Below are 13,881 nucleotides of genomic sequence, written 5' to 3'. Positions count from 1 at the left end.
AAAAAGACAGCCTCTTCAATAAATGGTGTTGGGAAAAGTGGACAGCCACGTGCAGAAAAATGAAATTGGATCATTTCCTTACACCACACACGAAAATAGACTCAAAATGGATGAAGGACCTCAATGTGAGAAAAGAATCCATCGAAATCCTTGAGGAGAACACAGGCAGCAACCTCTTCGACCTCAGCCGCAGCAACATCTTCCTAGGAACATCACCAAAGGCAAGGGAAGCAAGGGCAAAAATGAACTATTGGGATTTTATCAAGATCAAAAGCTTTTACACAGCAAAGGAAACAGTTAAAAAAACCAAAAGACAACTGACAGAATGGGAGAAGATATTTGCAAACGACATATCACATAAAGGGCTAGTGTCCAAAATCTATAAAGAACTTAGCAAACCCAACACCCAAAGAACAAATAATCCAATCAAGAAATGGGCAGAAGACATGAACAGACATTTCTGCAAAGAAGACATCCAGATGGCCAACAGACACATGAAAAAGTGCTCCACATCACTTGGCATCAGGGAAATACAAATCAAAACCACAATGAGATATCACCTCACACCAGTCAGAATGGCTAAAATTAACAAGTCAGGAAATAACAGATGCTGGCGAGGATGCAGAGAAAGGGGAACCCTCCTACACTGTTGGTGGGAATGCAAGCTGGTGCAACCACTCTGGAAAACAGCATGGAGGTTCCTCAAAATGTTGAAAATAGAACTACCCTACGACCCAGCAATTGCACTACTGGGTATTTACCCTAAAGATACAAACGTAGTGATCCAAAGGGGCACGTGCACCTGAATGTTTATAGCAGCAATGTCTACAATAGCCAAACTATGGAAAGAACCTAGATGTCCATCTACAGACGAATGGATAAAGAAGATGTGGTATATATACACAATGGAATACTATGCAGCCATCAAAAGAAATGAAATCTTGCCATTTGCGACGACGTGGATGGAACTGGAGGGTATCATGCTTAGCGAAATAAGTCAATCGGAGAAAGACAACTATCATATGATCTCCCTGATATGAGGGAGAGGAGATGCAACATGGGGGGTTAAGGGGGTAGGAGAAGAGTAAATGAAACAAGATGGAATTGGGAGGGAGACAAACCATAAGTGACTCTTAATCTCACAAAACAAACTGAGGGTTGATGCGGGGAGGGGGGGTTGGGAGAGGGGGGTGGGGTTATGGATATTGGGGAGGGTATGTGCAATGGTGAGTGCTGTGAAGTGTGTAAACCTGGCGATTCACAGACCTGTACTCCTGGGGAAAAAATATATTATATGTTTATAAAGAATAAAAAATAAATAAATTAAAAAAATGCATAACCTGAACATCAGCATGAAAAAAATAGCAGACAAGCAAAATTGAGCATTTTATAAAATAACTGGCCTATGGTATTAACAAAAGTGTAAAGGTTATGAAAGTAAAAAAAAAGACCATGTTTAAGTGTTCCAGACTGAAGGTGCCTAAGGAGACATGACAATTAAATGCAATATATGATTCTGAACTGGGTCCTTTTACAGTAGAGGACATTATTGGAAAACTGGTAAAATGTGAATGAGCTCTGAGAACTAGAGATGGCAGGAATATATCAATGTCAATATTCTGATGTTTGTATTATAGTTATGTGGTTATATAGGACAATGCCCCTGTCTGTAGGACACAGACTAATGTATCTGTGGTGATGGGATACTATGTTAGGAAGGAACTTCCTCTCAAATGGACAGAAAAAAAAAGGTTCTCTTGCAATTTTCCTGTAATTGTGAGATGATTTAAAAAAAAAAAAAAAGGAAAAAAGAAAATGGTTGCACTAACTTGCAAACTTTCTTCTCTAACCTAGTCTTTTGTATCAGTGCCTTGCATATATTGGGTGCTCAATAAATGCTTTTGATTTGCTGAAGGACAAAAGAACAATGTCCCAGAAGGTAGTAAGAGTAGAGGAAGTGAGACTGGTTAGAAAGCTACTACAATAGTCCAGCTAAAATATGGACTGAAGTAGGAGGAATGGTCATGTCACATAAGTAAAGATTACATAAATCTTTAGAACACAGAATTCAAAAGCCTTTCTGTTCTGGAAAAGGGGGAAGTGAAACAAAGAATGGTGTAAAGGATGACTCCCAGGACTGTGGCAAAACCAACTGGATTAATAACATTTACTACTAAAATGGAAACACAAGTGGAAGAATAAATTCAGGTGAGGTAGGGTGGGGCTCAGGGATAATGAGTTATTTTAAATATGTTTAAATATGCTGAATTAGAGGGACTTATAAAACATGTCAGTAGAGATCTGTGTGGGTAATATGAGTCTGAAATTTAAAAGCAAGGTAAAGTCACCTAGGAAGACAGTGCCACACTAAGAATAAAAGATGGCCTGAAACAAAACTTTAAAGGCTAGGAAAGGAGAAATACCCAGAAAAGGTGACTTATAAGGTACAACCAAAGGAGGTAAGAAGAAAGCAGTAAAATGTTATGTTAAAAACAAAAACAAAAACAAACAGGAGAGGACCATTTTAAGAAGACTTAACTGAAGTCAAATGCTGCTAAGTCAAGGAAAACAATGTCAGAAAGTATCCATTAAAGTTCATGATATTGACGTCATTACTTTGTAACCTGGTAAAAGCCAGATGGGCGAGGTAAGAAGACATCAACTCTTGAGATGGTTTACTTTTAAGGAAAGGGACAAACAAGGTGGCAGACAGAGTGGAATATGGGGTTGAGAGAGGTTTGATTGTTTTAAAATGGGAGAAATTTGGACCAAAAGCCACTGAGATAGTTAATGACACAAGAGAGCGGACATAATTGAGAATGTCCTCCATATTGGAGAGTCACTCAGGGTCCACATATTTCAGAAATTCCTTTTTTTTTTTTTTTTGAAGATTTTATTTATTTGAGAGAGAGCAAGAGCGAGAGAGAGGGCATGAGTGGGGTAAAGGGCAGAGGGAGAAGCAGACCCCTGCTGAGCAGGGTACCCAAAGTGGGGCTTGATGCTGGGATTTGGGGATCATGATCTGAGCTGAAGGCAGACGCTTAACCAACTAAGCTGCCCAGGCACCCCCATTTTCAGAAATTCTTATTTTAGAAAAGTTCAAGTGATTTTGAAATGAACATTGTTATTCATTAGAACTGTAGGATGGCATTTAGTCTGAAATCATCTAGTCCCCTCTGAGGTTCAAAGGAGTTAGGTAACTGACTTATCTGCTGCAGCTCACATGGTTACTATATGATAGAGCTAGGGCCTGAGGACTTCTGACTTTAAACAGCATGCTCCTTCCATGATCCCAGGATGACTTCATATACCCCTCTAGTTGTTCTGTAGACCCACATCTGGGGTTATGAGGTTGATTAACATGGGGAGTGGAAGGAGATGTGGGTTGGATAGAGTCTGGCTACATTCTAGGGCTCTGGAATTCCCACTCCCGTTTCACAGAAGGAACCAATCCTTCTGTATGTCTAAAAAATTAGGGTCCTGAATGAGATTTTAATTAAAAAGCAAAAAAAAAGAAAGAAAACAGAAAAAGCTCATAGGGGAAAAAAAAAAAGCAAACCGTGGTCAAAGATATGTAAAAATATACCTATTTTAAAACAGGCTTAAAAAAAATGAAATAGGCTTACCGGGTAATGGCACTGAAAAGTCCACGGATGCGTGCTTTATGTCGAGCTACGAAAGCTTCAGTAAATATTACTCCTCTGTTATCAAGATCAATGTGTCCATTAATAATTCTACCTAGTCGCTGAGTTAGTGCCTGGGGGTAAAGATGCAAATTTTTATTAATTTGAAAGAACAAAATTATACATATATAATTGTATAGTCTTTATAATAAAGTCATGCGGCTAGTTGATGTTGTATTACCCATACGATTGAAAATTTCAACAAACACAAATTCAGAGGCTCTATAAGCTAAAATGAAGATTTAGGATCTAGGAAACTTTATGTCAGGGCAAAATCGAGAATTCAGTGAGTCAAATAGCTAGTATCTTAAAAGGCTTTGCTACTTGCTAAGAAGGGCTATTTTTTTTTAAGATATTTTTTATTTTTTTATTTTATTTTTTAAAGATTTTTATTTATTCATTTGATAGAGAGCACAAGTAGGCAGAGAGGCAGGCAGAGAGGGGGAAGCAGGCTCCCTGCTGAGCAGAGAGCCTGATGTGGGGCTCCACCCCAGGACCCTGAGATCATGACCTGAGCTGAAAGCAGAGGCTTAACCCACTGAGCCACCCAGGCGCCCCTTTTTTAAAGATTTTTTAAAAATTTATTTATCGGAGAACAGAGAGCGAGCATGCGAGCGTACAAGCAGGCAGAGGCAGAGAGGGAGAAGCAGGCTCCCTGCCAAGCAAGGATCCCATTGCAGAACTCTATCCCAGGACCCTGGGATCATGACCTGAGCTGAAGGCAGCGGCTTAACCCACTGGGCCACCCAGGTGTCCCAAGAAGGGCTATTTCTAATGTAAAATAAAAGTGACTGCTTAAACAATTTTCTAGATATAGGCAGCCTGAAACATAAAGGCAGCCAACATATATACATGGGTCTTCAAGAAGACCCTATCTGGAGCTTTGAACACTGAGTAAAATAAATTTAATTCCAAGATTCTGAAACCTATGCAAACATTAAGACCTAAAAAGTTCTCTTCTCTGATGCAAATATTAACAAGTTTATCTGTGCCCAGAGATCTATACTAGCAGATAACATGATTCCCTGGTAATCCCGAGAATATTTCTAGGACTAGGGCTGGGGTCAGGTACATCTGAAATAAGTCTGGACATATTTCACATCCCAAGATGAGTTAGCACTACTCAGGAGAGTAGCTTTTACTTTTCTGATATAGAAAAATGCATTTCAACAATTTCTTAATGAGCTTTTAGAATACTGCCTGTGATAGAAAAACTAGAACTGAAAAATATTAAGAACACATACACATTTCCAGAATGTGTCAACAGTGCAGTTTCCTAAGAAATCATTTGGGTCTGTTCTGATACTCCTAAAACGTGTTTTAAAAATAAATTTTTGACATTCTGTTATTAAAATATATTTGCTCACTTAAAATAAAACTTAGGCTCTTGAAATGCTATATAAAATAGGTCTGTATTCAAGTGGTATTTTAGATGCCATAATAGGAAATCATTCTTTCAAAAAATGGGTGAGTAAATCTGTTTGTATTATAAATTAGTCTCATGCAATTATGGTTTGTATAATTTTGTAAGGTGAATTTTCTTGAAGTGATATATACCTAAGAAGAGATTTGGCTTTTCTCTTATTTATTCCAGTAAATACAAAACAAAATCATCATTTATTGAGTACCTCCATTGTTCCAGACATCTCACTAGATACACCATGTGTATAACCTTACTAAGTCTATGAAAAAGCTAATTATTCTCATTTCAAAGATATGTAAATTGAAGCACCAAAGAGTTGAAATAATAAACACTAAATAACTAAACAGTGGCATAAACGAATTCAAATCAAAGTCTGTTTAACTCCAAAGCCCATGCACTTTCCATTGTACAAAATAAATGTCTGTAATTCTAAAATACCAAACGCTTTAAGAACAAAGAAATAATCATTTCTAAATGATCTCATCAGAGCCATAAATGTTCAGAAATATCCCCCAAATAAACTGCTACAACAGCAACAGTCAAATACTTGCAAAAAATCAAGTAATGATACAAAAATCTCGTTTTTTTCTTCCAATTAAAATTCTTTATTTATCTGAAAAGATATTATATTATTAAGAAAAAATACCTGTGTCAGAAAGTTTCCAGGAAGATCATAGGTTTTACACAGCTCTGATATGGTGACCTGACCACTTTCTTGTAATTTATCATTTACCTCTTCTGCTAACCGATCCAAATAGTTCCTAATAGTTAAAAAAACAAAACAAAACAAAACAAAAAGTAATGATTTTCCTCTTTTATGTCTAATTTCTGTGCAATAAAATATGCCAACAAAATAGTGAATAGGGTATGTTTAGGTAAACTTGATTCGTGACTCATATTCTCAAGATTATTTTTTTCTTATCCATGTAAATATGTAAGGTCAATCAAATGATAAGTGCTGGCATTTTTTTTTTAAACAATGTAAATACAATGTAAATTCCTTCAGTCATTTTTCATTAATATTTTTGGAAGAATGTTTTGCTTTCAGGATTAAGATCGTATAGGAAAGATCATAAAAGTTATGTTTTGTGCTGCTTTAAGATAACAGGAAAAAAAATCCAACTTTTTATTATTTCCAAGTACTCCATACAATCAAGCATTTATTAAGTACAATGACCCTAATAATGAAAATCAGCACTATGAGAGTTCTAAACAAAATGCCAAACTGGTCACAACTGTTCTAAATTTAAACACTAAATAATTTTTAAATTTAAACACTAAACTGTTCTAACTGTAAACATGAAAAAAAATAAAGAAATACAAAAAAGTGCTCTTAAATACTGTACTTACTCATCTATCAGTTGTCCCAACACTAACTGAACATGTTTTTCTGATTTTACAATGTCACCAATTCTACTTTCAATATGAGTCAGATCCACATTAATTACCTGGAAAATAAATAAAATTCTATTAGTGATAAGTTCATATTGTTTCTTGAGTTTGTTACATATTAGAACTATAATATTACATATTAGAACTATAAATACAGTTACTATTAGAACTATCTTCTTAAAAACTTTCTCTTAGATGAATTTCAAATTAATTTGAAATATTGTGAAAAAGTCTCATTCAAATAAAAAATTAGAAGCTTATTGCTTACTAACTTTCATTTCTGAACAACACATTTTTACTTGCTAGTAAAGTTTGCATTAAGAAGCTATATTTTCATGGGTGCCTGGGTGGCTCAGTGGGTTAAGCCACTGCCTTCAGCTCAGGTCATGATCTCAGGGTCCTGGGATCGAGCCCCACATCGGGCTCTCTGCTCAGCAGGGAGCCTGCTTCCTCCCCTCTCTCTACCTGCCTCTCTGCCTGCTTGTGATCTCTCTCTGTCAAATAAATAAATAAAATCTTAAAAAAAAAAAAAAAAGAAGCTATATTTTCATACAACAGGCACCACTTACACAAGATTTTCCAGCCTCTTGTATATAGTGTACCTTGCTAATGACATGCACACTTATATTTTCTAGAAATATCTTCTACTTTTAAAAATATTTTTCTACTCCTTTCATATACTAAAAGCATGTGAACATGAAAATTATTTTCCTCTCCAAATTGCATTAACTTTGTGACTACATAAAATGACAACTATGAGTTTATCTGGTAAAGAATAAGCAAGTGACTGAGAAAGAAGAATTTATTTTTTATTTATTTATTTTTCTAAGGACTTTATTTATTTATTTGACCGACAGAGATCACAAGTAGACAAGAGAGGCAGGCAGGGAGAGAGAGGAGGAAGCAGGCTCTCAGCAGAGCAGAGAGCCTGATGTGGGGCTCGATCCCAGGACCCTAGGATCATGACCTGAGCCGAAAGCAGAGGCTTTAACCCACTGAGCCACCCAGGCGTCCCAGAAAGAAGAATTTATTAAATCATTTAATATATTAGAGCTTATTAAATTGATTAAATTTATTACTGAGGACTCTAAAACTATTTCTTCACAAACATTATACAAATACGATACCAGTATTAATGAATATTTAAGTCACACTATCAAAAACTTGAGAGAGGAAAAAATTTTATAAATTTAAAATTTACCTGTTGCAGATCAACAATGTTCACTCGACCTTTAAAGAAAAGACATCTATTAATGTCATATTTACATGTAAGTACATGCAAGCCAAAAACTGTAAATGTCGACAGATTTACATTATGGGCAGTCGAAGTCCTCCTTCTACAAAGGACATAAAGCCACAATAATTAATGTTTTCAAATATAAACCATTAGCTGAATAATTATTTATGGCTGAAGGCACAGGCAATAATTTATTTTTGAAGTTTTATCTGTCACATCAGGCCAGTAACAAACATCAACTGATACACAAGTTAGCCAGACCTACAGACTTAAGATTTACCTCCTATCACAATTTATCTCATGACCAAAGGGATACAACTAAATTCAGAGGAACTTTTTTTTTTTTTAAAGATTTTTATTTATTTGACAGAGAGAGATCACAAGTAGGCAGGCAGAGAGAGAGAGAGAGAGAGAGAGAGGGAAGCAGGCTCCCAGCTTTGCAGAGAGCCCGATGCGGGACTCGATCCCAGGACCCTGAGACCACGACCTGAGCCGAAGGCAGCGGCCTAACCCACTGAGCCACCCAGGCGCCCCAGAGGAACTTTTAAAAAATTTTTGGAATGAGTACATTTCCACCTATTGGCAAAAGAAAATCTGTTAAGTATTCCAAATTATAGCTAATATTTTATTAGTATTATGCTGGAAGATGAATCAGCACCAAGGGTATATCTGATAACATCTACTGAAGAGTTGTTTTCATAGTTGCTTCCATTTTAATCAAATAGTATTCAAATTAGCTCAGTAGTTTGTTCAGATTTTAAAAAGACAAAAACTTCATATGCTTGTAATAGTGTTTCCTACAATAGGTATAGCACCATACTACACCATACTGCTTGCTAATTTACAAATACATAAAGGTAAGTTTTTAAAGAGTGTGGTAGTCCCATGTTTCAACAATCTATAATCCTTTAAAATCTCTGTTCTCCTTTCATAATTACCACCTGATAATAGATAGCTAAGTAACCTCCCTTGAGTCATGCAATAAACTCATGAACTGTGAATAGAAACAGTTGATTAATGCACCTATAGGAAATATAACTCCTAAAAATAATATTATAATAATAATAATATAATTGGGTGGTCCTATACCCTCCAAATAATTTATTATCTATGTTTTAAGTTGTTTTTTCCCTTCCAAATAACCAGAGGAGAAAAATAAGGAATTACTTACCACCTCGGACATGTAGCTCGTCTCTCATTTCTTTACTAATTTGAGCTGGTGTAATATATTCCTTCCCATCAAGTGTGTGAACTACTTCTAGCTGTTTTTGAGCAATCAATTTATTCACAATCTCAATGCAGTTCCGCTCTGACAACCTGAGAGACACAAGAAGTTTTAAAATACACTCGAAACATTTGTGCTTAACAATGCATGAAAACGGGCTTTTCAACCCACTGAGCCACCCAGGCGCCCCGAAAACGGGCTTTTTAAAAAAAAAAGTTTGGATGAATAGTCACTAGGTCTATATTACAAAATCTGTATCTCTTATTAGTAATAACCATACTGATTCAGTAAGTTAAAAAAAAACAACAACAACAATTCTTGGGAGCAAGCAGGTTTACATAAACTTAAATCATGTACCTAATTGGTACAAACCATTCTATCACAGAATTTCAAGTTTGCTCCCTCCTCTGGACCTGCTTCTACTCTTCAAATCTGAATAGAAAAGTGAGGACATATAATTTAGATAGGAAAAAATCCTGCTCTTTTAACTTCAATTTACAGTTTAAGGTCAATAAAAAAAACCAAACCAGAATTTTCTTTTAAATTAACTGTGTGATTGTTTCTCTACTATTATTGGTCCGTAGGCAGGATATGGCCTAGGAAAACCATGATGGCAACTGTTATCCAAGCACTTAAGTATCTGCCCTAGTTTGCTCTCAGTGCTACAAAATACCGTATTAAAGGATTTAAGGTCTTCAAGCCCCAGAAGGCACAAAAACATCAAAGGTGAGAGACAGGCCACAGATAGATAGCATTCTGTTAACACTGTGTATGTGTTCTGTAACATAAAAAGCAGAGTTAGGGTGCCCAGAACACATCCCCCCAAGGTTAGTGGGTTTGCAAGAAATGCCAGTGTCCAAGGAGTCCTTAAAAATGACAGATGGGACCATGGGTCTGGCCTAGCACAACTCTTCTGACGCACAAAAAGGCAAAATGTTTCAAAAGAGTCAACATAACATTCGATAAGTACTGTATTTTGGCCTTAGCCTCTCCTCTCCGGCTTATTCTAGGTCAGGTAATGTACAATAGGCCATGATGCCATAGGGACTTGACGGGTAAATAAGGCTCAGAGGGACACTCTTAAAACAGCTAGAAGTCACCAGCCTCGGCCATCGAGAGGGCGGGGCGCGCCAGCTCCTGGCTTGGGCATGGCTCGGGGGTTCGGGGCGTAGAAGCTTTCGGGCTTCACCGCCGAGTATACTTGGAACTGCAATCCAGGCTATGGGAGATAGGAGAAGGCAGAAATGGTGACACAGGGTGGGAAGGTGCGGGGTCCAGAGCCAGGGATCCCCGGCCTCAGATCTCGGCGTGGCTGCCAGGGGCTATTGTGGACTCCGCAACGGAGAGGGAGGGTCGGCACCTCTGTGTGGCCTCGGCGAACTGCGCCCGCTGGAAGTCAGCCGCCAACCGCCTGATCTCTTCCCAGGCGTCCGCCATCACAGCCCCACTCGCCGAGCCGCCGAAGAACTGCCGACACGTCAGCCTAAAGGTAGCGGGAGCCGAAGCGGAATAGGCCGCGCGGAGGGACAAGAGGCTCCTCCCCCGACGCAGATACCGAGCGCGCGCGGTCCGCGCAGGCAGGGGCGTGCCGGAAGAGCCGCAGCCCCGCCCACCTCGCACGGGCGGGGCGTTCTCCGTGTTGTGTAGCTACAGGTTTTAGCTTTTTACTGAAGGTAGGTACGCAATTTTTTTTTTTTTTTTGCACAAAGGTGACTAATTCGGGTACCATAAAGGCTGGGAATTGCTTTAATCTCATTCTGGATTTAGAATGTTACTTTTTCCTATTTCTTCTCTGGGGAAGGTTGGCTCCATCAAGCAATGAAGAAATAGAAACATACGATGATACGTATATACAGTTATGGATGAAATGAGAAGGCAAAGGACATGTTTATTTTGCTTTCCCCTGCATAGATACCAGTAAAAGTTATTTAATCTGGAGTAAATTTCTTGTCTCCTTTTACTTTTATACCAAAGTCTTCACTTTAAAAGAAAAAAATTGTCATTCCTTTTAACTGCATGCCCTATAGAGTTGGTGAAGGGGGATTGTTACAGTTTTTTTCCAATCTCAGTATCTTATTCGGGGTGACTCATATCCAATGCCACAAAGGTACTTGTCCAGTAGAGTTCCCATCTTTATTTAAAATGCAGAGAACACAGTCACGAAACCTGTTACTAAGTACTGCCGCCAAATAGCCACACCATCTGGCCATGTGATTGCCAACCAAAAGGTGGAACAGCAGATGTCAAGAAGGTAACTTGGAAGAGAGTGAGTGGTGTGGTTCCAAAGAGTATCAAGCTTCAGAACAACCAGAAACATTCTTTCATATAACAAAGACTTACTGATTCTCTATCAGATACCATGGAATACCTTGGTTGGTAAGGCAGACATGATTTTGCCATAAACAACCTGTAAAACTAATAAAGCAAATTTTTAAAAAACATACTCAGTATACACTATAATGCAGTAGGGAGATATAGTGTATCATGTGACCACTTGGCATTCAAACTTCTTCCTTACCATATAAGTCTCCATGAGCCTGGATTCTACTTTTTGGCAGCATCACACCACATGTGAAGTACTGGCCTAGACACACCAAACCCTTTCAGGACTCCATATCGTTCTGGAATGCCTGTTCTATTCCTCACTGCACCATACTCCCATTTATTTTGTAACTTATTTTTCCATGATGTTCCAGATTAAATAAAATAAATCTCTTTAATGAAATTAAATAAAATTCTTTTTTAAAATAAAATTCTTTAATGAAACCTTTTTAAATTTGTACAGTTATTTTGTATGCAGTGTCTCCACAATTCTTTATTCGGGTATCTATAATAGCAAGCAAAACTGCATTTCATTTTTACTTACTACATTTCTAAATAGTTTGAACTCCTCAATGTTCCATAGCATTAGTATGACAACTGGTACATAGTGCCTGATATATTTCATATATATTTAATAAACAAACCAGTGTAAATGTTTTGGTGCAGCATTTTACTTTGGTTTAATAATAACATTTATTCTCTTTTTTAAAAGATTTTATTTATCTGAAAAAAAAAGATTTTATTTATCTGAGAGAGTGAGCAAGAGAGAGCTGGAGTGGGGGGAGGGGCAGAGGAAGAGGGAGAAGTAGACTCTCTGATGATCAGGGAGCCTGATATGGGGCTCAGTCCCAGGACTCCAGGTTCATGATCTAAGCTGAAGGCAGACAATTAACCAACTGACTCACTCAGGCAACCTCATTTACATTTATTCTTAGGAGGCAATAATTTCTAAAAAAGGAATAATTTATGATTATATTTTCTAGAGACTAGACTAAAATGCTAGCCACTAGCAAGATGAAGCTATTTAAATTTTAATTAAAATTAAATAAAATGATACCAACAATGAACAAGTAGAATTTGAAATTGAAAACACAATGTAGACTACATTAGCACCACCAAAATGAAATACTTAGGCATAAATTTAGCAAAATAGCTACAAGATCTATATGAGAAAAACTACAAACTTTGATGAGTGAAATCAAAGAAGAACTAAATAAATGGGAAGGTATTCCATGTTCATGGATAGGAAAACCAAGGGGGGGGAATCTCATATTGTCAAAATGTTAGTTTTCCTCTGATCTATGATTCAATGCAATCCCAATCAAAATCCCCCCCAAATTAATTGGTGGATATCAACAGACTTATTGTAAAGTTTATATAAATAATAATCAGAATAGCCAATACAATGTTGAAGGAGAGCAAAAAGTTGGAGGACTGGCAGTACCCGACTTTAAGACTTACTATGAAGATAACCTAATCAAGATAATGTGGTATTGGTGAAAGAACAGGAAAATACATCAATGAAACAAAATAGAGGGACCAGAACTAGACCCACATAAATATAGTCAACTGATCTTTGACAAAGGAAAAAAGGCAATACAATGGAGAAAATATACTTTTTTCAACAAATGTTGCTAGAATAATTGGACATCCACAGACACACAAAGGAATCTAGATGCACAAGTTACAGCCTTCATAAAAACTAAATTTGGATCACAGATCTAAATGTAAAACGCAATGATAAAGCCCCTAGAAGATAACTAGAGAAAATTTAGATGACTTTGGGTATATCAATGACTGTTTAGATACAATACCAGAGGTACAACACATGAAAGCAAGAATGGATAAGCTGGACTTGATTAAAATTAAAAACTGCTCTTCAAAAGTCAAAGTAAAGAGAATAGAAGATAAGATAACTGGGAGGAAATAGTTGCAAAAGATATATCTGATAAAAGACTGTTATCAAAAGGTATGAAGTCCTAAAACTCAACAGTAAGAAAGCAAGGAACCCAATTTAAAAATGGGCCAAAGACCTTAAGAGACACCTCACCAAAAAAAGGTATACAGATAGCAAAACAACATATAAAGAGATGTTCTGCATCATGTCATCAAAGAAATGCAAACAAATAAGATACCATCACACAGCTATCAGATTGACCAAAATCCAGAATACTGACAATGCAAATGCTGATGAGGACGTGAAGCAGTAGGAACTCTCATTTGTGGCAGGTGGGAATGCAAAATGGTACAGCCACTTTGAAAGACAGTTTGGTGCTTTCTTACAAAACTAAAAATACTCTTACTATATAATCCAGCAATTGCACACCTCTAGTATTTACCCAAATGAGTTGAAAACTTATGTCTATGCAAAAACCTACACACAGATATTGAAGGCATCTTTATTCATAATTGCCAAAACTTGGAAGCAGCTAAGATTTCCTTCAGTAGGTGAATGGATAAATGAACTGTGATATATCCAGACAAAGTAATATTGGCACAAAAATGAAATGAGCTATCAAGTCCTGAAAAGACGTGGAGGAACCTTAAATGCAGGCAACTAAGTGAAAGAAGCCAATCTGAAAAGGCTACATACTGTATG

At 37.1% G+C, this 13,881-nt stretch overlaps 1 protein-coding gene across 1 annotated transcript in view; it reads right to left on the bottom strand.

Annotated features, from left to right (window-relative positions):
- UFL1 (UFM1 specific ligase 1) overlaps positions 1-10,497 on the bottom strand; it is a 38,100-nt gene extending 27,603 nt beyond the window's left edge. Inside the window, exons 1-6 of the mRNA XM_047734316.1 lie at positions 10,321-10,497; positions 8,907-9,052; positions 7,700-7,728; positions 6,457-6,554; positions 5,753-5,867; positions 3,627-3,757 (exon numbers count right to left, since the gene is read on the bottom strand). Of these exons, the coding sequence (XP_047590272.1) occupies positions 3,627-3,757; positions 5,753-5,867; positions 6,457-6,554; positions 7,700-7,728; positions 8,907-9,052; positions 10,321-10,397 (596 nt within the window). The 5' untranslated portion in view covers positions 10,398-10,497. The remainder of the gene's footprint in view (positions 1-3,626; positions 3,758-5,752; positions 5,868-6,456; positions 6,555-7,699; positions 7,729-8,906; positions 9,053-10,320) is intronic.
- Positions 10,498-13,881: the final 3,384 nt, after the last annotated feature.

This window comes from Lutra lutra, chromosome 6, assembly GCF_902655055.1.
Source record: "Lutra lutra chromosome 6, mLutLut1.2, whole genome shotgun sequence".
Taxonomy (NCBI): Eukaryota; Metazoa; Chordata; class Mammalia; order Carnivora; family Mustelidae; genus Lutra; species Lutra lutra.
Note: the sequence above shows the minus strand (reverse complement) of the source record. Positions and strands in the feature narration are given on the sequence as shown.